Source organism: Nuphar pumila, chromosome 10 (genome assembly GCF_984573655.1).
Source record: "Nuphar pumila chromosome 10, dmNupPumi1.hap1.1, whole genome shotgun sequence".
Taxonomy (NCBI): domain Eukaryota; kingdom Viridiplantae; phylum Streptophyta; class Magnoliopsida; order Nymphaeales; family Nymphaeaceae; genus Nuphar; species Nuphar pumila.
The window spans coordinates 100,629,276-100,654,859 of record NC_143258.1 but is presented as its reverse complement, the minus strand read 5'-3'; the positions used below and the strand labels follow the sequence as shown (position 1 = coordinate 100,654,859).

Here is a 25,584-nt window from a genome sequence, read left to right as displayed (position 1 = left end):
AAACCAAAATTTCTGATAAGAATAAATAGAACTATAGTCTGTAATTCTTTTTAGATTGGATTTATCAGGCTTCTACCTATTTGTGATTTCCTAGTTTAAATTAAATATGTGGTGTTTCAACTGTCATGTTTGTTTGAGATTTAGTTTAATTAAACTTGAATTTAAGGCTTGATGCTTTCCTCTGTATTCATTACGGGTGTTAATGCTATTAGAAAAAGGAAATCTGATTGGTTTCACAGTTCTAAAATTTAGATTATAACTGCGAAGCTGTGTGTGATACATATTGTCTGGATTATTTTAAGAAATGAGCATGACTAGTTTATGTGCGCTGACACTGAAGTTGTTGTTTAGTAAACCCCATGGTAATTTACGGGAAATCGATTGCATGGGACGTTCATGGTTCACTTTGGGTCTTTTTTTTTCCTCTTGTTTTGGCATTTCAGTTTCATTAATGAATTGTGTTCTTCACTCTCCATCATTTGTTGTTAATAATAGTTTTTTTAAAGTGTTCTAAAATGATTCCTATACTTTTATGATGCATGTATATTTGCATGTTCTTTGCTTCATTAATGACCATCACAAGCTATGATCATGATAAATATGATGACGATGATGATTCTTTGTACAATTTGGAGCATGAATCGTCTAGTGGTGTTGGGAATGACAATGCAAGAAAGGGCAAGAGGTCTTCTGATTGTCCATATCAGTTTGAGGACAGAAACGAAAATTGTTTTGATGAGGAAGATGAAGAAGAATATGACTTGGATGACTACTATTCTGAAGATGACCAAGATGATGAACCACCTAGCATGCATAAAACAACAGTGTTATGGCGCCATGTATTGAAACAAAAGAAGAGTGGGCAAGGAAAGCAAGGTGGAACCCAGGTTTTATGTGCAGGCACTGCAAAAATATTTATCATGGGTCATATACTCGAGTCTTTGCACATCTCGTGGGACCTCCAAAGGGACAAAGTGTTGGGATTGCCTTTTGCCATGTAGTTACAAAAATGCAGAATTAACAACAAAAATTAAGAGGCAAGTTCGTCGAGTGGAAGTTTCATCAAGTGCATTTGAGTTGAGGAGATCAAGAATTGATAATCCAAAGAAGCCTATTAGTATGACTACATCATCTAGTGGAAGCCGAAAAACAGTTGATATTCCTGATACATTTAAAAAGGTAAAAAGAGATGATGTAGATCACAAAATTATTAGATTTTTGTGTGCAAATGGCATACCTTTCAATGTGCTTCGATCACTATATTGTAAAGAGAAGATATCTGCAGTTAGTAAAGTGCTTGGATATAAACCCTCATCATATGAAAAAGCGCGAACAACGTTGCTTGACAGTGAGAAAGAGTGTGTTCACAGAGAGTTAAATGAATTTCGAGAAAAGTTTGAAGAGTTTGGAATTTCCATTGCCTCAGACGGTTGGACAAATATCAAGAACAAACACTTGATAAATATACTTGCATCAAACTGTTTTGGCTCAATGGTCTTATATTATATGCAAGCAATTTTTCTAATGTGCAACAGTCAGCTGCAAACATTGCTGAGTTTTTGAAGACGGGATTTAAACTTGTGAGGCCTTCTAATGTAGTGTAAGTGATTACAGACAATGCAACAAATTGCAAGTTAGCAGGTGAAGAATTAAAACAAACGTATAAGTATATTTTTTGGTCACCATGTGTTGTGCACACACTTAATTTGATCTTTAAGGATTTGACACATGAGTTTCATTGGTTGGGAGAAACATATTTGCAGAGTGAAGAAATTGTGAAGTACATCACAAATCATTCAAAAGCACTAACAATCTTTAGAAGCAATGAAATTTTAGAACTAATAAAGATTGCAAAAACAAGGGTTACTTCACATTATACTACTTTGAAGCGCTTGCTTGATGTGAGGGAGAGCTTGAGGCTCAGTAATTTCATATAGATGAAGCGAATGAAAGCAATCATGCACAGATGAAACTATGAAAAAAAGGGTTGTTACAACAGAAACAACTGTTCTTGATGAAGAATGTTGAGATTCTATACGTTTAGCATTATTGATTACAAAACCCATATATAAGATGATTAAATTTTGTGATCAAGAAACCCTATAATTGGTGAAGTGTATGAAGGCATGGACAACATGTTGGGGAAATCAAAGACAATCTAAAAGGACAACCAGATTTGTATAAAAAGGTTCATCAAATTGTCTCAAATAGATGGGATAAAATGAATGTGCCTCTCCATAGTCTAGCCCACATGCTTACTCCAAAATATTACGAGTCAGAGTATCTCAAGATCCCAGCAGCAGGAGGGGTCAAACGAGTTTCTCCTGGTAAAAATTTTATTCTATCTATTTAATAAAGTTTAAAATTTAATGATTTAATTATTTTATTATTTCATTTGCATTTTCTTGTTATAGTTATCAAACATTTTTTTTTGCAGAAAAGGATAATGATATCTTAGACGGTGCAATGCTCGCGCTTAAAGTCATATATGTTGAAAATAAAGAGCTATCTATACTTTATAGGTCACAACTTGTGGCTTTTGCATCAAGAAGTGAAAGATTTAGCCGAAATGCAGCAAAAATAGAAGCATTGAATCCTACAATGTCGGTGCTTAATTGGTGGCATTTTTATGGCGGTGATACACCTGAGTTGAGAGCATTAGCCATTAAGGTTTTATCACAACCTATTAGCACATCTTCTGTAGAAAGATTGTAGAGCACCTATAGTTATATTCACAATGTTAAAAGAAATAGGCTCAATAAAGATCGTGTTGATACCTTGGTATATATTCATTCCAATCTTCGATTGATTGACAGGTATAATTAAGTTGTGTTATACTTTTATTTTCGTATTTTTTTTCTCTTTTTCTATCCTTGATTGTTTATTTAACATTCGTATTTTATATTCTTGTTATAAAAAGGTACAACAATCGGTACAAAGAAGGACCTAGTCGAAAATGGGATATCAATCCAGAACTTCCTATTGTAGAAGAAAATACGTTGAGATTAGAAGACATGCGTTGGAGAGATTTGGATGATAGTGCACAACAATCAAGCACTATTTCCAAATCCAAACCCAAAGATGCACAACCAAGAGCTCCATTACCTTCAATAATCATCCGTACAAATGAAGTTTAAGAGCATACAAATCAATCCAACAGAGCTAATAGAACTGCACATATACAAGAGCGACCATCAGTTCCTCAAGGCCGAATTAATCATTTCTTTAGCAGGAGACCTATGCAAGGTACGTTGATCTTGCGTTTTTTATTTTTACTTTTTTCTATATATGTATTTTTTATATTTTAAATTAAGGTTTTTGAACATTTTTATTTTTTAACATATTCATTATAGGAAATGAAGGAAGGAGCAGAAGGCATGGTCGTGGAAGACAATAAGCATATGATGATGCAGAAAGTTCTAGATCTATTGCTGACTTGAAAGGCAAGAGAAAGATGACAGATTAATGAACTCTTGAATTTTTAATTATTTTTTTGATGATGTAGTTGGAGTAGTCCAACTTAGAAACTTTTATGTTATTTTTTTTTTGTCATGGTCTTGTAATATTTTGTTGGTTTGATATGTACTTTTATTTTGAACCTTGCATGATAAAGTGAAGTAGTGGATTATGTTAATTTTAAGTTTATATTTTAGAACTTTATAGCTTAAAAATTTAACCATATCTCTATGTAATCTTTGAGTTTATTGATTTCTCATTTTCTATGTTGCAGAGATCACAAGATTTACAATAATCACAACATCAAATAACAAGTCATTTGATTCTTTCGTTGAAAAATATACGTTTTTTAATCAAATTTATTTGTTTTCTTAATGCATTATTTAGTGCTTGCATGCATTTGTTAAATAGTTGCAACAAGAATGTGAATTATGATATTCTCTTGATGTATTATTTTTTAAATGATTGACAGTTGCAATTGTTAGATAATTGCAACTTATATTATTTATTGTCTTAGATACTGATGCAGGGCAGGATGGACCCAAGCCCATACCGCATGATCTGTGACCCGAATCCAGATCCAGATGAGGCTTTTAAAAGCCTTATCTAGGGTTGCATGCAGGAGGACAAAAATTTTGAAGAGCAACCTTTTACGTTTTTCTGTTTTGTTTTCTTCCCACCGTCCTTTTCCCCTTTTGCTTTTCAGTATCTCAATTAGTTGCTTGATTCCTTTTTTTTTAGTTTATATTCTTATTGTCCCTTGAAGTTTCCATTGAATAAAACACGCCCCCATTGTTTCGGTGGGCCTTTTTTGTTGAGATTTTCTGAGCATTACACGAACACGAGAGTCGTGTTTTCGACAGCCGACGTCAAGGAAAGATCCAGCTGGTACCCACTGCATCAAAGTGGTATCAGAGCCAGCGCCTTTTCCCATCGTCAGCAAGATGGCTTCGGAGGTGAGGGGCGATCCGGCGACGAAAATCGAGCAAGAGGATGCCGGCAACACAGATCCAATGTTGCGGATGATGAAAATGATGACAAAGATGCAAGAGAACGTGTTGTGTATCAGTCGAGACGTAGCTGGCACATCCCGACGACTTGATGGGGTCGAAGATCGGGTTGCGAGGATCGAGTCATCGGCGGCAGCACCTACACCTCCTACACAGCAAATGGATCCGATTAGGGGCGGCAGCGCTGTCGTCCTCGTTGAAGCGGTGGCTGACGATCCAGCCCAACCAACTCTTCAGGCTGCCGCGTAATCGGGAAACGCAGGGAGGGAACTGCACAGGAACGCCCACTCCGAGGTACTGATGATGGCATGTGGTGAGACGACCACTTGACTGGGGGCAGCTTGGGTGCACCTGCCTGGCACCGACCCACGCAGCAAGGGCTGCAGGTCGGGCACGACACGCGTGGCCCGAACGTGATGTCGGACCAGACCAAAGCGGGGCTCCCAAACCGTAGTTTGGGTGTGCCTGCCTGGCACCGACCCATGCAGCAGGGGCAGCAGGTCGGGCACGACCCGCGTGGCCCGACCATGCTATTGGGTCAGGCAGCCAACGCACCAGCCTTAGCCCAGGTTGGGGAGGGTCTGTCGACCTTCCCAGCACCTGCGCGCGGGGGTACTGTCGCAACCCACCCGCAGGTTAAGGGGGCTGACCCTTTGTGGACTGGATCTGACCTCTTAAGGTCAGGTCAAGACCCTATGTTAATTGGGTCCGAACCCGGTTACCGAGGACCAGCCTTTGGGTTCTCGGGAGCGGGTCCGGGTCTAACACCCTCTTACCCAGCCTACCCAGTTGGGTTCGGTTCGCAGTTTCCTACGAATCCGCCCCAACCCGTTAATTTTGAACCCCAAAACAGATCCTATACCGACCCAAACTTGTATCGGACCCGGCGGAACTCCAGTTTGGTTTTGAGCCGGGTCAAAACCAAACCCATAATTGTATGGATCGTGGATCGAGTTCAAACCAAGCCTTTTACCCCCCACAACTCGATCTCCGATCCAACCTATTCAAATTTGGGTCCGACGAATAGTTTAGGATTAGGCCCGATCCATATACAGTCGAGCGAATCATCTCAGTCCTGTACCAACCTAACTCAAACCAACCCATTTACCCCGTTCCTACCCACTTAGAGCCCGAGACCCAACAAACTCGTCCGCCTTTAGTAGGACCTCCTTGCATCCCGATGCAACAGTGTCAGCCACAAATGACCCCCACCCGCAGGCCAACCAGACCGAGGCAGATTCAACAGGGACCAGCGCGACTTGAGTGTCGTCCACACGTCGTCGGAGTACCACAGCACCAGCAGCCAGGCGAGAGGCGAGCAAAACCGCGATTATAGAGCAGTGTAGGACGATGATACTTTTTGGAACAAGTACCCTGCAGGCATGGTGGAGGCCTGTCAGCAGAGAGCACCAGAGCGCCCCTCCACGTACGGGTGAAATTGGAGCTTCCAGAGTTCGCAAGTCGGTTCGATGCGGAGCAGTTCTTCGATTGGTCATATGTCGTCCAGTTCTTCTTCGACTACCACGAGGTCGCTGAGCACCATCGTGTCTCCCTAGCCTCTACCCGGTTGAGAGGCCTAGCACAGACATGGTAGGTTGAGCTGCAGAGGTCGAGGGAGCGGCAGGGATTAATGTACGTACAGACTTGGGAAGAGATGCAGCAGTTGATGCAATCTAAGTTCGTGCCGTCAGATCACGCCGAGAGAGCATACAAGGAGTACCTGACCATACGTCAAGGCACCAATATTATGGCGGATTACACTGCCGAGTTCCATCGTCTTTCTCTACGAGTGCAGATCGAGGAGACCACCAGCCAACAGGTCACAAAGTATATTTCTGGTCTCCGTCCTGCCATTTCTGATGACTTCAATTGTATCACAGTCGAGTCCTTGGATCAGGCCAGTAGTTATGCCATGAATGTGGAGGAGAAACTAAAAAGGAGGCAAGAACATAAGATATCCCGTAGTGATCAGTCCAGTCAACCCAAGTCGAGTTTCCCAACCCCTAGAGTCGACCCTGACAAACCCGATTAGACTGGACCCGCGTACCACACCCGATCCAAAGGTAAGCCCAGTGAGTCCATCGTTCGTTGTTTTAGGTGTCAAGAGTTAGGTCATATTGCATCCAAGTGTCCCACCATGAGTAAGAACACCCATCTAGTGAGAGCGAGGGTGAGTCGCTTGTTGAGGGGAATGACGAGGTGAAAGTCGTAGAGTTCGATGGCAGCATCGAAAATTTGTTAACCATCCGTCATGTGTTGCCCACGTCCCGGGAGTCGGCCCCCACAAAATGGTTGCAAAATAATATTTTTAGAACCCGGTGCAACTGTGAAGGGCGTGCATGTGATGTTATCATTGATACCGAAGCGTGCGAGAATATGGTGTCCGAGAGTGTCGTGTCCACCTTGAACCTAAAAACAGAAAAATTGTCCCAACCTTATAAAATGGCATGGTTCAAGAAAGGCAACGAGGTGCCCATCACCCTGCGTTGTCTAGTTCGGTTCTCTATAGGGGAGCATTACCACGATGAAGTATTGTGTGACGTGGCGCCCATGAGTGTGTGTCACATCCTATTGGGACGTCCCTGGCAGTTTGACCGTAAGACCATCCATGATAGGCCGTAGGAATACATACACATTTGTCTTTAAGGGTCATAGGATAGTTCTCCTTCCCACCAAGGAGACCGGGTTGCCCCAGCTAGCGGGCCTATCTTACCGATCTTCCCTCCTTGGGCCGCCCGAAACTTGGCACCTTTCTCCTACATTTAATGTGTCTGATCTATATGCTTACTGTGGAAACAACAAGTCGTCAGAGCCGACTTCTTTCCCACCAGGGGAGAATGATGCAGGGCAGGATGGACCCAGGCCCATACCGCATGATCAGTGACCCGGATCCGGATCCGGATCCAGATACAGATAAGGCTTTTAAAAGCCTCATCTAGGGTTGCGTGCAAGAGGACAAAATTTTTGAAGAAGAGCAACCTTTTACGTTTTCCTGTTTTGTTTTCTTCCAGCCATCCTTTTCCCCTTTTGCTTTTCAGTATCTCAAGTAGTTACCTGATTCCTTGTTTTTAGTTTATATTCTTATTGTCCCTTGAAGTTTCCATTGAATAAAACACGCCCCCATTGTTTCGGTGGGCCTTTTTTTGTTGAGATTTTCTGAGCATTACACGAACACGAGAGTCGTGTTTTCGACAACCGACGTCAAGGAAAGATCCAGTCGGTACCCACTGCATCAGATACATGTTTTATTTTGTCAATGATGACATAAATCTTATTTTTTGATAAAATAAAAATATATAATTACATTTTCGCTTCCCTTTCGATTCTTATTCGCTTCTCACTCGAATCTCATGCCGCTTCTTTTTTCGCTTCTTAAGTCGCTTTCGAGACACTTCCTAGTTCGCTCCTAAGTCGTCCTGCGCTTCCCACTTTCTAAAATTTTAGAAGTGCCTCGTTTCCTGCTTCTGCTTCCTCGACTGGCAACTCTGCTACAGACACCACCACGGTATCTCATCTATATCTTCATATCAAAAGTACACCTCCATGTTTCCACATTTTTGCTAATTTGAATTCAAAATTACTAGCAACTCAAGGTAACGCAAGTGAGAAGTGAAATCATGAGAAAAATACGCAAAGAAATTAAAGCAGTTCAGCATAAATAGCTTTTGCAAGTGGAATTTATCCACACCAATGCAGTGCAACAACTTTAATAGCCAGAAAATAACCCATAGTCATGAGGTGATGTGATGACAAATAAGCACAGCAAGGACAAGGCATCAATGCAGCATAAGAGAAAATACCAAAGACTGCTGAACCAATGGACGACAAGAAAGAATGACAAAAGAACATTGAATCGCACACCATAATTAAAAGCTAACTTTCATTGTAGAATTTTGGCCACAAGTAGATTTTAGCAAAAGAATATTCTAAATAACAACCCATGAAAGTGTACCTTAAAAAGGCTAAAAGGCAGTTGCTTCTGAATACGAAAACTTTGAACTTTGTCATGGTCCACCAGATCAAAATATATGTCCTTGCCAATCTGTTCTGCAAGATCCTCACTCCGAGCAACCTTAAGGGCAATGACCAATTCAGAAAAAGAAAATGAAAAGAGATGTCTACTACGAAATCAAAAGAGAACTTCCGAAGGTTAGAACCTTTATTATAGTATACAAGTGTGCTTCGGCTTTCTCCTTCTTCTTATGTTCCTTTTCTTCTTGTTCCTTCTTCAACCTAATCTGCACATTAGGTTCCACCTTCTCAAGTTACAATTCTGTCATTCATAACCATGAATCAATATAAACCTGAATCATGACTTATCACTCAGCTTTACCCTTAGATGCTCCGCAATGTCCTTTTCATCAACATTACAAATTATTTTCTCCATGTCACTTTCCCGAATATAGACAAGCATGTACGCATTTGAATATTTTGTAAATTTGAATGGTGTATTATTAAATCCAGGATTTGTCTGTGGTAACTGCAAAAGTAAGCCAGAAAACAACGTTGAAGAAAATAATTTAACCAGAAAAAGGAATGAACATAGAATCATGTGAAAAATAGTTATCCTTTTTATGTAACCTCACCTCCTCCTCACCACCATATTGCTCCTCCAATGCTCTCTTTGTGTCTTCTTTTGTTACCCTTTCATCATCAAATTTAAACCTGAACAGCTCAATTTTGTTAGCAATTGGGCACTTGAAGAAAATGAACTTAACCAAAAATATTCATGGACTAAATGATCAATCATATATCTAAGAGTGAGTATCACAGTTTCATGAAGGCCTAAGAGTTGTAAAAAGATGCATTCTAGAACCCCATTTTTGAAGAGAAATTATTAAAGAAGTTACAAGTTTTGCATAAAAGGAAATTTCTGAAGGCACTCTAAATAATAAAAAGTAAACACTAAGATCACAAGCCATATTGGTTACACAGCCTAGCAACATGGGAATTTCAAAATGTAAAAGAGAACATGTTTACCGATAATAAAGTAGCAACAATTTAAGCATATAGCCAGGCATAGCATAAAAACAACACTGGTTACTCCCACGCAAAAACAGAAACAAAGAAAACCTGATAGCATAAACCTTGAATCAAGATATTTGTTTTTCAGACTGTTCCCCAGACAGCCAAGTTACCAGTTAAAATATCATTGTTATTATAAAAATGAAGTCAACTGCAACACTACAGTAGCATGAAACAACGACTGAAAAAAATAATGACACTGTAGCAATGATAAATATATAACATACCACTGATCAGAGAAGGTTGGCCTAATAAAAGCATAATAATGTCCTCCATGCACCCCACCACTGTGAACTAGAACACTGCAACAGAATAGATACTTAAAAAAATAGTAGTCAATAGAAATTAAAACAGAATATAAAGAGCACACGGATAGGATGATGAAAATCATCCAAGCTTTATAGACTGGAAGTATGCTTGAAGATATGGTAATATGCACTCTTTTTTCTTCTGACCTTTAAAAGGGACAGCTAAAGAAACCATATGTTGACAAGGGAACAAAACAGAACGAGAAAAGTTCACTGGTGATAACTACCAACCATGTCCTAAAAATCAAACCACCAGTTATTTCCCATGCACAAAATCAAGGAGTTTTGGAAATCATGACAATGGCTCTGAAAACTACATTTCACCTAGAGATGAGACAGCAAGCTGTTCAGCAGCTTAACTCAAAGGCAGTAGCAAACTCATTTCCAAAGAAAAACAATATTACAAGGGTATCGACCTGGCCCTCTGTAATACACCCTTTAGGTCCACAAATAAGCAATATAGCTAAAGTAACATTCACTTGCAGCAAGTGACAAAACTTTGGCCATCTAAACAATCCACTACGCAAGCAAAAATTATATAGCATATGACATTAAACATGCTTTTTCCAGACCATGTTCTGTGACAAAGAACAGAGAAAAAAAAAGACATGATTGACATCTGGACAACTACTTGCCAGTTTCCCTTGGCATTGGATTATTATTTTCAGCTCCGATTCCAAAGAAAATGGCAAGCCAAAGTTGCATTCACAGAAACTCACTGAATCCTATAGCTTTCTTGCTCAACCATAATTGTTCCCGCAAGTATTTTTCCCACACAGCCTTATTGTCTCTATTGCATTACTCTTATACACCTAATTTTCAAATTATTCTAGTGCCAACCTGCACAAAAGAATCATATTACAATAAACAACACAATCAAAGCTGTTTTAAAAACAAAAGCTACCATACTAATCAAATTCTCCAATCATCAAATACACACACTATGGAAGGTTGTCATGATATCGGAGAATCAATTTGGTTTTATGCCTGGAAGATCAACTATGGAAGCTATACATCTTCTTAGACAACTTATTGAAAGATATAGAGAGAGGAACAAAGATTTGCATTTGGTTTTTATTGATTTAGAGAAGGCATACGATAGAGTACCTAGGGACGTTCTCTGGTGGACAATGATGAAGAAAGGTGTTTCTCTCAAGTACATTAGTATAATTAAAGATATGTATGAAGGAGTAGTAACCAATGTCCGCACTTGTGGAGGAGTGACAACCAATTTTCCGATAACGGTTGGGTTACATCAAGGATATGCTTTAAGCCCTTTCCTATTTGCGATAGTGATGGATGAGCTTACGAGATCAATTCAAGAAAATGTATCGTGGTGTATGTTGTTTGCTGATGATATTGTTTTGATTGATGAGTCTAGAGCTGGGGTTAATGCTAAGTTAGAATTATGGAGACAGACATTGGAAGCTAGAGGTTTTAAGTTGAGTAAGAGTAAGACTGAATATATGGAATGTCGGTTTAGTAAGCAACGAAGTAGTGATGGGAGTGTAGTAAAGCTTGGTGAGCAAGAAATACCGGTGAATGATTATTTCAAATATTTGGGATCCATCATTCAAAAGTATGGAGAAATTGATGAAGATGTAAATCATAGGATAAAGGTTGGGTGGATGAAATGGAAAAGTGCAACTGGAGTGCTGTGCGATCGTAGAATGCCATTGCGGTTGAAGGGAAAGTTTTATAGGACGACTATTAGACCCGCTTTACTATATGGTACGGAATGTTGGGCTGCCAAGAGACATCATATTCAAAAAATGAGTGTAGCTGAGATGCGGATGCTTAGATGGATGTGTGAAAATACAATAAAAGATAAGATTCGGAACGAGGAGATACGTAAGAAGGTAGGTGTTGCACCCATTGAAAATAAGATGCGAGAGAATCGTTTACGGTGGTTCAGACATATTCGGCAAAGGCCTAATGATGCTCCAGTTAGAAGGTTGGAGAAATGGGAAAATATATTAGTTAAAAGAGGTCAGGGTAGGCCTAGGAAGACTTGGATGGAGATGATAGGAAAGGATATGAATGCTTTGAACCTCACCGAGGACATGGCATTGGATAGAAATGATTGGAGGAAAAGGATTCATGTGGAAGACCCAAAATGAATTTCTTTTTTTGGTTCATATCGCTGACCCCAATTGTTTTGGGATGAAGGCGTAGTTGTTGTTGTTGTTGTATCAAAATACACACACTGAATGTCTGTGTGTGAAGAACTGCAACACATTTTGGGAGTATGATGCTTCACATGCAAAAGGATGCTACCGCATGTACATCTCTAAACTAAGATGTTTTGTCCTTTAAATCCAAACCTTGATGCAGATCCATTTACAATAAGTTATTTCTTTCTTTATTTTTATAGTCAAGATGGGGTTAGGCAGACCCCTACCAGTTAATTGACCAGCTAAATGTTGTAGTTTGTATACAAAAAAGAATTCACCCATCTATCAAAGGGTGCCAGTCTGGGGTGATCTTTCCAAGTGTTAGACATTCCCCCTATTGCTAGTTGTGCTAGGTTTTTAACCAAAAAATGAACTTTACAATATCTATAGCTAATGTTAGAAAACTATAAAAACTGTGTTAAAACATATGTAATAATACCATAATACCCGATAGGGGTATTATGGTCATTTCACAAAGTACCCCATAGGGGTACTTATTTTGTTTCTCTTATTTTACTGTTTTTTATTTTTCTTTTTATTTTTTAATATGTATTTTTTGGATACCGAAAAGGGGCCCCACAATGGAGTCGTTGGGGCTATGTGACCGTTGGGGGCTCCCAACGACTCTATTGGGAGCCCCTTTGGTCTCCTTTTCTTATAAATAGGGGGAACCCCCCATGTATGTGGTATTGCTTTTGAGAGCTCCTCTTCAATAATAGTGATATTATTTTTCATGTGTGTAGCCTTTTAATAAGGCCCTTTGTATATCCCTTAGTGGATTTCTTATCTTGTGCTTGTTGCACTTGTCCGTGTGGGACATAGTGAATGCTTTAGCATTCTTGGCTTCTTCCGCTTATTTCATTACATGGTATCAAAGCCATACGATCTTCTAAAAGGTAAAATCTTGTCTCTCTCTACTTCCTTTCTTTCTCACATCTTCATTGTGTAGCAATGGAAGTCAAGATCGATCTATCATTCAAACTCAATGGAAAAAATTACATGATGTGGGCATCCGCAATGGAGAATAATCTCAAAGGCAAGAAGCTTTGGGGTTATTTAATGGGAACCGTTCCGGAACCCCAACTTAAGCTCACAAAGATGGAAGGAGATCAAGAGAAAGCACTTGAAGGCGATGCTCGTCTCAAGGCCATTGAAGATTATAATCATCAAATGGAAGATTGGGAGAGCAACCATGCAAAAATCCTAGCATGGTTTATGAATAATGTCGAACTCAAGGTATGTGCAAATATTGCAAAATTCCGCCGGGCAAATGAAGCTTGGTTTTTTATGAAGGGTATGTTTACCCAAAAGGATCTTGCAAGAGCTTATTTCTTGCAAGAAAAAGTAAGAACCACAAAACAAGGTGACATGAGCATACAAGATTACTATAGTGCTCTAAATCCTTTGTGGGATGAATTGGCTCTTTTAGAGCCTAAATGGGTATCTATGGAGGATGTGGTTCTAAGACAAAAACAAATGGAACAAGATAGATTGTTTCAATTTTTATTTGGGCTTCGTCCCGAATTTGAACAAGTGAGATCCTCACTTCTCCATAGATCCACGTTTCCTCCCTTAGAAGAGGCTATTGCCGAGATTACTCAAGAAGAGACTAGGCATAGCATGGGTAAAAGCATAGAGGAAGTTCTTGCCGTATCTAAACCCGGCAATCATGTTAAAACATACAAACCACCTCATTTTGGTAAGTAAGGGAGTGGTGGAAGAAAAAATGATTATATGTCACCATTGTTATGAGCCGGGACATATTAAACCCGTTTGCCCAAAGCTAAATGGGGCATTCAAGCCAAAGGTGGCTTCCGTTGAAGAATCCACCACCAAAGAAGATGACGGCAAGAACGGGGATCTCAAAGATACTCTTGGGCAAATCTCCTTGGCTCTTCAACAAATTCTAAAGGTCACTTCTTCCACCTCCGGTGCCGCCATTGCCTCATCATCACCTCCCGGTACGTACTCTTGGATTTTAGATTCCGGAGCCTCTTTTCACATGACTCCTCATGAAAATGCATTAACCAATGTGCACGCCAATTCAAAATTATCTTGTGTCTCTATGGCCGATGGAACTTTTCTCAAAATAAATGGTATTGGAACTCTTGATTCTAAAAATATTCAAAATTTTCTTGTTCCAAAAGTTAGAATAGTTCCTAAATTAAATCTTAACCTCTTTTCCGTTTCTCAAATAGCCGACCGTGGATGTGAAATATCTTTCTCATCCCAAGGGTGCTTTGTGCAGGATCTCCGGTCCGGGAAGCGGATTGGGCAAGGCCATAGGAAGGGAGACCTTTATTTTATGGATAACTTAACACTTCCAAATACCTCATTTTGTACTTATGTCCAAGACAAAAATATTGAAACTTGGCATAAAAGACTTGGACATCCAAGTTACTCTAAAATGTATCTTTTTCCTTTTGGAAACAAGTTTTGTAAAGAAAAAGATATCAATTGCAAAGATTGCATTTTTGGAAAAATGAAGTCTACTCCTTTTCCTATTAAAACTTTTGTGACAACAAGACCTTTTGAATTGGTGCATTCCGATGTATGGGGGCCATCTCCGGTTTTATCCAAAGGTGGTTATTCGTATTATGTTACGTTTATTGATGATTATACTAGATACGTATGGATTTATTTTCTTAATGCTAAATCGGAAGTTTTTAACTTCTTCAAAGAATTTCATGCAAAAGTTCAAAATCAATTTCAAAGTCAAATATCCATTCTTAGATCCGATTCGGGTGGAGAGTACTTATCAAATGATTTTCAATCATATCTAAAACAACATGGCATTTGTCATCAAAAATCTTGCCCAAGGACTCCTCAACAAAACGGTCTAGCGGAGAGAAAACATAGACATATTTTAGAAACCACTAGATCCTTACTCATTTCTAAAAATATTCCTAAAAATTTTTGGGCCGAAGCCGTGTTGACCTCCACCTATTTAATCAATAGGATGCCATCTTCAAAATTGAATAATATCTCTCCTTATGAAAAACTTTTCAATATGACACCCGACCGTCTTCGTATTTTCGGGTGTAAATGCTTTGTTCTTTTGCATAAAAGAGATAAATTGTCACCTAAAGCAATAGAATCCGTATTTTTAGGATATGGTGAAAATCAAAAGGGCTATAGATGCTTTGACTATAAGAACAATAAATTATTTGTTTCCAAAGATGTGACGTTTTTAGAAGATGAAAATGGATTTGAAATTTTGGAAAAACCAAATGAAATTGATTATATGTTTAGCAATGATCTTTTAGAAGACTCAAATGATGATCTTTTGAGTCATCCGGAATCTTTAGAAAATACTCATGATAATGATGTATCACCAACTAATGGTGACAATCTCCAAGTATACACTCGGCGTGAGGAAGCACAACCTATTAGTGCTTTAGAAAAATTCTTGCGGCTTAATGAACCCCTAGAAGAAACCTCTCTTAGGCGTTCTTCTAGAGAATCCATTCCACCAAATAGGTTTGTCTCATATGAAACTCTCTCACCTAAATATAGAGCTTGTCGAATTGCCTTGCATTCTTACTATGAACCTTCCCACTATAATCAAGCAAAAAATATTCCTCATTGGGTTGAAGCAATGAAAGTTGAACTAGATGCTTTAAATAAGGCTAAAACTTGGGAAATAGTTCATCTTCCTCCAAATAAAAAAGCTATAGGATGTCGATGGATCTACAAAGTCAAAACAAAAAGTGATGGTTCCCTAGAACGTTATAAAGCTAGATTAGTTGCTAAGGGATATTCACAAGAATATGGCATCGATTATGAGGAGACTTTTGCCCCCGTGGCTCGCATGACAAGTGTTAGAACTCTAATAGCAGTAGCATCATCTAAGAAATGACCTATATTTCAATTAGATGTTAAAAATGCCTTTCTTAATGGTCAGTTGAATGAAGAAGTATATATGGACCCTCCGCCGGGAATTAATGTTAACCAAGGTCAAACTCTTCGGCTATTAAAAGCTTTATATGGTCTTAAACAAGCCCCTAAGGCTTGGTATGATAGATTTAGTGCTATCATGTTAAAATTGGGATTTCATTCATGTTATACTGACACTGCTCTCTTTGTTAAACGTGCAGGTAATAGTATCATCATCCTTCTGCTTTATGTTGATGATATGATCATCACTGGCAATGATGAAAGTGGTATTCTTAATGTTAAAAATATGTTAAAACATAATTTTGATATGTCTGATCTGGGTTTTCTCAGGTACTTTCTTGGTATAGAAGTAGCATACTCTCCTCGAGGGTATATACTGTCACAGATGAAGCTTGTTGCAGACATGTGTTCCAAATCTGGGATTTCAGATGACAAAAAGGTGGAGACTCCCGAGGTTATCAATGCTAAACTACGACTGGAGGATGGAGTTCTGCTGGATGATCCTACGCCCTACAGACAACTCATAGGCTCCCTCACCTATCTGACTATCACCAGGCCAGATATTGCTCATGATGTGCACTCTGCAAGTCAATTTCAGCATGCTCCTACATCTGTGCATATGAGTGCTGTGCTCCGGATCATTCGATACATCAAAAATACTTTGACTAAAGGGTTATTCCTATCCTCAATCTCTTCCTTAGACTTACTGGCTTATACTGATGCTGACTGGGGAGGAAACCCAAATGATCGAATCTCAACTACTGGCTTTTATGTTTTTCTAGGAGATTCGCTAATTGTTTGGAGGTGCAAGAAACAGCAGAAAGTCTCGTTGTCTTCTACTAAAGCATAATACAGGGCTATGACAACCACTACAATGGAGCTTGTGTGGCTTCGAAGTCTTCTTCAAGATATGGGAGTCGAAATTACCGGTGCTTCGAAGCTTTGTTGCGACAACAAAAGTGTCATCTATATTGCCAGCAACCACACCTTTAAACATATTGAGATGGACTGTCATTATGTACGTGATGAATATCTTCGTGGGACAGTTACACTGCCATATGTCACTTCAGAATATCAACTTGCAGATTTCTTTACCAAAGCCCTGCCTGCTCCTCGCTTCTTGTTCCTTCTTGGCAAACTTTCGGTCATTCCCCCGTAAAGTTTGAGGGGGGGTGTTAAAACATATGTAATAATACCATAATACCCGATAGGGGTATTATGGTCATTTCACAAAGTACCCCATAGGGGTACTTATTTTGTTTCTCTTATTTTACTGTTTTTTATTTTTATTTTTATTTTTTAATATGTATTTTTTGGATACCGAAAAGGGGCCCCACAATGGAGTCATTGGGGCCCCCAACGGTCACATATGTGACCGTTGGGGGCTCCCAACGACTCTATTGGGAGCCCCTTTGGTCTCCTTTTCTTATAAATAGGGGGAACCCCCCATGTATGTGGTATTGCTCTTGAGAGCTCCTCTTCAATAATAGTGATATTATTTTTCATGTGTGTAGCCTTTTAATAAGGCCCTTTGTATATCCCTTAGTGGATTTCCTATCTTGTGCTTGTTGCACTTGTCTGTGTGGGACATAGTGAATGCTTTAGCATTCTTGGCTTCTTCCGCTTATTTCATTACAAACTGTACAAGGTGTTTAACAGCTCTATGGCAACTCCCCTCTTAGTCTCCTTCCTTCCAAAACTTGTATCAATAAGAGATGTCCCTTCGGCTTGTTTGTATGATTACTTTCCCTTAAACTCCCGCATTCCTTAGAATTTGTAACCATGCAGACCATTCCCTTTCCTCTAATTTTCCATCATGGGAAAAACACCTTGCTGCCACTATATAACCTCCTTGTGCGTGCACCGTGCAGACCATTACCCATATACCATTTCTCTTGGAAGATGCTATGGATGTTAACCTTAATCCATCCCCTAGGAGGGGGTCCCAGTGTCGTAAATGCCTCCATCGAGATGTCACTGGGTGCTCTGAATGCTTCAGAATGCATATCACCTGCTCCCGCACTCTTCGTTACCTGTTGCAGAGTCTTCAATTCCCTCAAAAATTGCCTCATTTCTTTTCCTCCATATCATCCATATGACCATAATGATAAGTTATATCTCAGCTTACTTGAATTTCGTACATGTCCACCTGAGCATATCATCTTTAACATTGTCGCCTGGTCTCCAAAACTTTCCAAACAAGTTTGATATTGATTTACATATGTGAGTTGCCTAAGGACACCTTAGGAATATATGACTATCTGTTTCTTCCTCCCGTTTGCTAGGCTCACACCTGTTGGCCATTTGAAAACCCAACTTTTGTAGCCGGTTCTGGGTAAGCAACCTCCCACCCATTGTGAATCTTAAGGTAGCCCTCCAACAACCCATCTGACCCCCTCCCTCAAGGCCATGGCACTTGTACGTCACCCCTTCCACCCATATGATGTGGTCGGGCTGTTGGAAGGCACCCACATGGACTCCTTTCACAAATATTTAGCCTTGACTAGCGATATCCAAGGAGTTAGTTGTTGTTGGCATAGCTTTCATGCTAATTTAGTAAGAGTCGCTATGTTGATCTCCTCAAAGCTTTTAATGCCCAAACACCCTTGTACCTTGGGTTTGCAGACTTGGTTCCAGTTTAGGTGTGAATGTCTGTGAAACTCATCTTCACGCTATAAGAAATTGCCAATAGCTCTTTCCATCTGTTGAATGATGTTAGTGAAAAGTCAAAAACAACTCATCCAGTATATCAAAAAGGAAAGTAGGACCGACCTGATTAGGACCATTCTGGCTGCAATGGACAAGATCTTTCCATTCCACGTTTCCAATTTTGCCCTGAACTTTGCCAGCAGTGTCTCGCACATTGCTCCCTTTAATGGTCCTTTGAATAGGGGCAGACCCAAATATGGTATTGGGAGGCCTTTTTATTGCCACCCACTCCACTGAGAGATCTGATTGATCCTTGTGTCAGAGGTTCAAGGGGATGAAGTTGGTGTTTTCTTTACTGATCTGAAAACCTGACACTTTCAAATTTTCTCATCATTCGCAAGAAATTCTTAATGGAGTTCCTATGATCTTGTAAGAAGAAAAGTGCATTATCAGCATAGGAACTATGATGCCACTTGAAACCTCTCAACCATGATTGGGGTTATGTGTCCTTCCATTTCCTTTAGATGCATTAAGCATGATAATCTTTCCATTACCATTAGGAACAAATAAGGCGACATAGGGTCTCCTTGTCGTAGACCCCTACTGCTTAGAAAAAGGTTGGTTCTCTCCCCATTAACAATAACTGCAAATGGAGTCTGAACACACTGCAAAACAAGTATAATCCATTTTTCTGCAAACCCAAAAAACTTTAGAGTGCTTTCCAGAAAAGACCACCCTATATCTCAAGAACAGGGCGGATTATCCCAGGAATAGCCACCATAGGATGAAAAACAGGGTAGTCACAGAATAACTTTCTCACTTTCCACATCCATTAACTGGGTTACCATGGATCTCCAACAAGCTACCTCATAGCATAGTCACAAATATCAGTATCAGATATATCTCAGGAGGCTATTTCTCGCGATATTATAGGTTTGGTGATAAATTTCGGGAAAATGTCAGGGCATAAAAATATATAAAATAACAAAAATAAGTAAGAAAATATCATGTTTAGAAAAAAAATACATAAATAATAAAGGAAATAAGTAAAAAAATGTAAAATACAGAAGAAAAACATATTTAAAATGTAAAAAATAAATAAAACAGTAAAACTAATTGTTACATCGTGATAATATCACAAGAATATCGTGATATTCTCGTGATAATATCACAATATTATCAAATTGGCGATATTTTACCTATATTATCGTTTGCTGAATTTACAGCGATAATATCGCGATATTTTCAAAATATCGCCGATACCTGTGATTATGCCTCATAGAGACCTTGTGCAAGTTATTTAAAAATCCAGTGTGACAACATTCTGATGAGACTAGCAGACAATGGATATGTGTTAGACTGCACATTTCTACTACTACGATAGAAAAAAAAGTGCAAATACCAACTAAGCAAGATAACATATATTCAAGAAAGTAAACACCATTTAAGGAAGAAAAATCAGCAAGCAATAGCCATTAATGAATAGCTTTAATACTCTCTCCAACGATATGAAAGGCACAATAGCACCACTTTAATAAAACAATAAGGTACCTGTGAAGCGTGTAAAGGTTCCGAACACTCCTATCAGAATCAGGCGAAAGATATTTACCATCCTCCCTATCAAGGTCCAACTGCAGTGGGAATTCATACCGATCATTTATCTGCAAAACCAGACAAGAGGTTGGATCTCTATCAGAATTCAGAAACTTTCCAGTATGAAAAGAAGGGGCAGTTGGCAGTCGAAAATCAGATGCTAACTAACCGAATGTAAAGATGTGATTCTTGTAGAAAACAATAACCTAAGACAGCTAATAAATAAGCACTAGTTTTTTCAAAAATCCGCTTTTTCACCAATGAGGAAAACAAATAAAAAAAAATAAGCCCTTTCACTGCAAACAAAATCATGTATCAAAAAGAATATTATACCATTATCGTAAATCTAGAGACTCACTAGTCCATGATCATACAATTTCTAGTCATGCACTAACCATCTGCCCATAAAGGAAGCAGTGCCTGCTCCATTACCAAGTTAAGAAGTTGCTAACCCCTCCATTGGAGCCAGAGAATGTTGTGCACCAAAAGAATTTCCAATATTAAAACAATAATAGTTCTGAAAACTTTTATCATACAAAGAGTTTGAAAAAATAAAGATAAAAAATTCATGAATCAAGAACACCTAACTAGCGTTTGAAAAAATAAAGATCAATAATTAATGAATAAAGAACCCAAACTTGCTGCCGAATCATATTTGTGAACATAAGGATCATGAAAAGACAGGCAAATGTGAATATCAAAAGTTTCAAAACCAGTCTCCCAGTCCCAATCATAGTAGCTAGAGGTTTTACACAGCATGCAATCATGTATTTTACATATAATTTTTTGTACTTCAAATGGATAAGTTATTGAGGGTGTCCTTTTACACTGTTAGTGTACTTGAACCAAGCATACTTGCAGCTCAAGCCCTACTGCATTATTGGTATCTGTATCTAATTCAGTAATTCTTGAATTCCATCACTAATATACAGTTAGGAATGGAATTACAATTATTAAAACTGTAAATATCATATACGGTTCTTCAAAACACACACCAACCCAAAGCCTCATTCTTTCAGGATTACAGGAGGCTCATGATGAAAGGATCCCTATGGACAAAGCTGAAAACAATAACCACTCATAGTTCAAAGGCAAAGCAAGAGAACACGCATAATGATATAGACAGTCTATATGGGATATCTTTCATTAGAATCAAATCTCGTTAAGGCTCATAGTAAATCTTATAGAAAACCTTCAAAGAAAAGGCTAGGGCACTTCAGATGACAAAGACACCTGCTCTTGACATTCCCAAACAAGTGTTCTAAGAAAAAAAGAAAAAGAAATTTTAAAAAAAAAGGATAGAAGAGAGTTACACAATTCCAAGGATAAAGACTCCCGCCCCTGAAAATCCTAAACAAGTGTCCTTGTGTATATCTTGCTCATTGAGAAGCAGAAAACCATCATGATGACAGAAAGATTCTGATATTCAGTGCCCCAGGAACATCATTTTTGATATTGAGTAAAATATCATGCAATGATTCAAGAAAAAAGGGGAAGAGTCTGAAAAACATGGGGGTACCACCATCAAGGGTCTAACACCCAAACTTAACGTTTGACAGATTTGAGCCATTGAATAAAATATGGAGAGGATGCATGATAAAAAGTTACCTTAACCATTGTATCTCGCATAAAATCATATTCAAATCGTTTCAGCTGAAGCTGCAAAACAGGGGGAAAGTCGATAAAAAGGACCCCCTTCTTTGCATCCTGAAAAAATACAATACAAAAACATTATTTATTGTGATATATAGCCACACCACGTCAAAGGAAAAAAACACGCAAAAGACAACAAAATAGATATGTAACTAAGACTGGTTGCCACCTGTAGGCCATATTGCTCTGCGTGATACTTATTATCACCTTCAAGGCGCTCCACTTCCACATACTTGTCAAATGAAGCATAAATATCTCTACATCCTTTGACATCAAGTTGTAGATCTGAAAAGCATGCAGAATCGGTCAAACATTCAATAGTGCCTATATAAAACCATGCTGGGAAAAAGAAAGGCCTAATGATGCACACTCAGAGATAAGTGAAATACCATAGAATGATTCCTTCCTTGTTGACTTGTAGTCAACATTGATGCACTCTATGTAGTTCATGTGGTGACCTTCGAATAACTGTTGTATGGTGCCCTCAACAACAGTGCCCTAAACCATTGAATACCAAATAAATGCAATGAGTCCAAATTAGGCCCTGAGCAACCATTCTGAAACTTCCATTGCACCAGCCATCATACCTTCATCTTGTCTTCCAGCTTTTCAGAAAGAACTCTGTTAAGCTCTTGAACATCATGCTGCATGAAAGAGTCATAAGTGTCCCATCCGAAAGATTTTGTCAGCTCTTTTGTGGCAACACTGTTATCACTATACTGGAGCTTATAAAACAAGCTTTGCAAAGCCAGAGGAATACTGCCTGAAGGCATATCATTCTCGGTTGTCGGCATATGATACACTGCCTAAAAGAAAAAAAGAAAGACAGAGATATTCTCATATCACATCTTAGCTGCTTAACAGTCTCCAAAAAGAACCACGAGAGCACCACGCAGAGAACTTTTCTATCAAACTAGAAAACAGAGCATCATACTGGCGGTGTCATGTCAATAAAACTACTACCAAACAATAGTGTTCTCTGCCGATTCTAACCTTTCTAAAATAAGGTATATGATACAATGTTTGAAGAAGGGAGTTCATGTAGCATGTCGCCCCTTGGTTCTTAAGACCAACATATCCTGTTTCCTTCTTCGAGTCATATGTCCAATAATCAACCACTTTACGAACAGCAACCTCAGCCTCAACAACACATGTGTCGTTTAAAAGAAACCCTTTCCCCGGGTCATATAGATCACTGAGGGGCATGAAGGAAGTAAAGCCCCAATCACCCTCCCGTGCATTGAACTGATGCTGTGTATCTGATCAAACCACAGAATAAGATGGAAAAAAACACATAAATATGATCTTTATAAAGTGTGTCATCGGATCCATGCATGTTAAGTAGCTAATGCATAACTTTCATTACCATGTTGCCTAACATCACTTTGGAGAAGATGCAAAATAAGTTGAAACATGCATGTAAAATCTCATTACCCATTGATTATGAGGCATCTTATAAAAAATGACACAATCTAACAAAAAATGGGGCTTGAAGCGACATTTAGGAAGCAAAACCCCAATACTCACTAGCTATTCGAACAAATTCATGATGCACCCAATATGGGTGATGAGAACAAACTGGTATGCGAAGATCACATAGAAATGCACAGAGATAAAATGGAACAACTATTTGACAAACTCAGCAATATGAAGAAAGGGAATGCAAGGTACAATTGCATACCTTTCCTTATGCTGTACTTGTTATGGATTTGATTGATCACACCCAAGCTAAACTGTGCGTACCGACTCCACCCATAAGGCAGAGTTGCTGAATCCGCTACATCCAAATACATAGACAAATGGTCTACGTTGTTCCCCTTTGGAAATATCAAAATCCTCCTGAAATGCATTGAAATCTCACACCGATCAGAAGGCAATGCTTACTGCCCCCAAAGGCTTCCAGCACGATCAAATGATCCGAATCAAATAAGCGCAGAAAAAAAAGTTAAGCATGCCCACCATTTGTAGCCACCGACGATGAACACATCGGAGTAATACTTCTTGACATTCAACCTCGTGAAGTTCTCGATCTTCCAACTGAACCGCGTCGAGGGCGGCTCCTCGACCTGCTGGTTCTCTGCAGTGCTGATCGTTTCCCCTTGCGCCACAACTAAGGAAGGCCGACGAAGCAAACCAAAACCCCAAATAAACCCCCAAGCAATTCACCACCAGCAGAATCAAAACAGATGAACAAAATTAAACAAACAATAAACTCACAAATCACAAGCACAAAACGGAAAAGGAAAAAAAAAGGAATTATAATAGTCCGTGGTTCGGCATACCTTCCATCGACTGCGGTCCATCGTTGAAATCGGAATGAGGGACGAGCATCTCCTCGTCCTCCTGCTGCAGAAACCAGAGGAGAAGCTCAGATCCGGCCAATAACAGAATCAAAACCCTAGAAACTCGCAGAAAGTGCGCCCTCGCGATCGGAATCGCGAACGGGGCGGGCGGTAATCGGACAATTACGCGCGAAAGGCAAAATCTTCCCTCCCGAAACGCGAAGAATCGGCGATGCCGAACTAGAAACTAATAAGGGAAAGGAATCGAGACACAGCGCAGGAGATGGAGGACATGAAATCGCTTACATCCAATGGAGGAGGCGTCATCAATGTCATAGAGACCGGGCGATTCTTTTAGATCCGAATTCGGGGAGGGGAATCGACAGCGAGAGGTCTCTCTCTCTCGCTCTCTCGCTCTCTCTCACTCACTCTCTCACTCTCTCTCGCTCGCTCGCGCGCGCGCGCAGGAAATATAGACCACCAAGAGACAGAGAGAGAGGGGTAGACGGGAGAACCCCGAAGTTTGGTTTAGGGGAAAAAGAGGGGAGGGTTCTTATTTTCGTGAGATTTTGGGATACGTATGGGATGTGGGAATGGGGAGCCCCCTCGGCGAACTCTTTTCCTTATTTCTCCTCTTGATTTTCGTTTTATGCCTTATGTGCCCTTATTTTTATAAATCTATTAACATAGTTAAAGTTGGTTATTAACATTTAATCAAAGTCGGTTTAAAACACGCATGCTCTTTAATGACACCTTGAAAACCAAACAAATAAAGGATGAAAAAAATTATTGTTTTACGCAATGCCTATTGACAAACAACTAGTTTTTGTTTTGAGAAACATTTTAAATGTGAACATTTATAGAGAAACAGTTTTTTTTAGGGATACTCTAGCATGGATTCAATTTTGCTTGATCATGGATTTGAATCATCTTGTGCCTTGGACGCAACGCCATAATTTCTATCATCTAACTTAGTTTTCAAGAATATATAGAGAGAGAGAGAAATGGGTACGTGTTAAATGAAACATGCTAAATAGTCTTTTGGTATTTTTTTGGCAGTTCTAACCCAATAAATGTATTGGGCATCGTCCATTTAGAAGGAATCCACACCTGAATCATGTGTTTTCAATGAAAAAAATGATATTTGAAGCCTCAAAAAAATACAAAGATTTTGGACCCTTGATTTTTTAAAGTTTTAAAAACCCACCCATGTGTTGGAATCGAATACTTCAAGAGTTGATCTCTGTAAAATCAAGTACATAGATCACATCTGTAAGGACAGAATTTAAAAATAAAACAAAAAAACCTAAAAAAACTCATTTAGCATGTTTCATTTAACATATCTAATACCCATTACTATATATATATAGTGGGTGGTAGCAGCGCAATCACAAAGACTGCAACAGCAGCGGGATGACATTGAGCATCCTTCGCGCAGCGGACGCTCAGTGTCATTTATTCTACAATAACACTTTTGGCGACAAAAGTCGCTGCAAGGTCCCAAAACTTTAGTGTGACTTTTTGTAGCCGCTAAAAG

The 25,584-nt window shown here is 39.2% G+C and overlaps 1 protein-coding gene across 4 annotated transcripts in view; it reads right to left on the bottom strand.

Annotated features, from left to right (window-relative positions):
* The window catches only part of LOC149827592 (ubiquitin C-terminal hydrolase 12-like), a 36,057-nt gene extending 11,542 nt beyond the window's left edge, over window positions 1-24,515 (bottom strand). For all 4 annotated transcript variants that reach the window (XM_090019515.1, XM_090019516.1, XM_090019513.1 and 1 more), the window contains exons 1-15: window positions 24,354-24,515; window positions 24,048-24,111; window positions 23,725-23,875; window positions 23,447-23,604; window positions 22,759-23,024; window positions 22,353-22,571; window positions 22,155-22,263; window positions 21,935-22,050; window positions 21,721-21,819; window positions 20,071-20,180; window positions 9,719-9,793; window positions 9,053-9,131; window positions 8,800-8,946; window positions 8,624-8,704; window positions 8,419-8,538 (exon numbers count right to left, since the gene is read on the bottom strand). In XM_090019515.1, the coding sequence (XP_089875641.1) occupies window positions 8,419-8,538; window positions 8,624-8,704; window positions 8,800-8,946; window positions 9,053-9,131; window positions 9,719-9,793; window positions 20,071-20,180; window positions 21,721-21,819; window positions 21,935-22,050; window positions 22,155-22,263; window positions 22,353-22,571; window positions 22,759-23,024; window positions 23,447-23,604; window positions 23,725-23,875; window positions 24,048-24,111; window positions 24,354-24,383 (1,824 nt within the window). In that variant the 5' untranslated portion in view covers window positions 24,384-24,515. The remainder of the gene's footprint in view (window positions 1-8,418; window positions 8,539-8,623; window positions 8,705-8,799; window positions 8,947-9,052; window positions 9,132-9,718; window positions 9,794-20,070; window positions 20,181-21,720; window positions 21,820-21,934; window positions 22,051-22,154; window positions 22,264-22,352; window positions 22,572-22,758; window positions 23,025-23,446; window positions 23,605-23,724; window positions 23,876-24,047; window positions 24,112-24,353) is intronic.
* Between the last annotated feature and the right edge of the window lie 1,069 nt (window positions 24,516-25,584).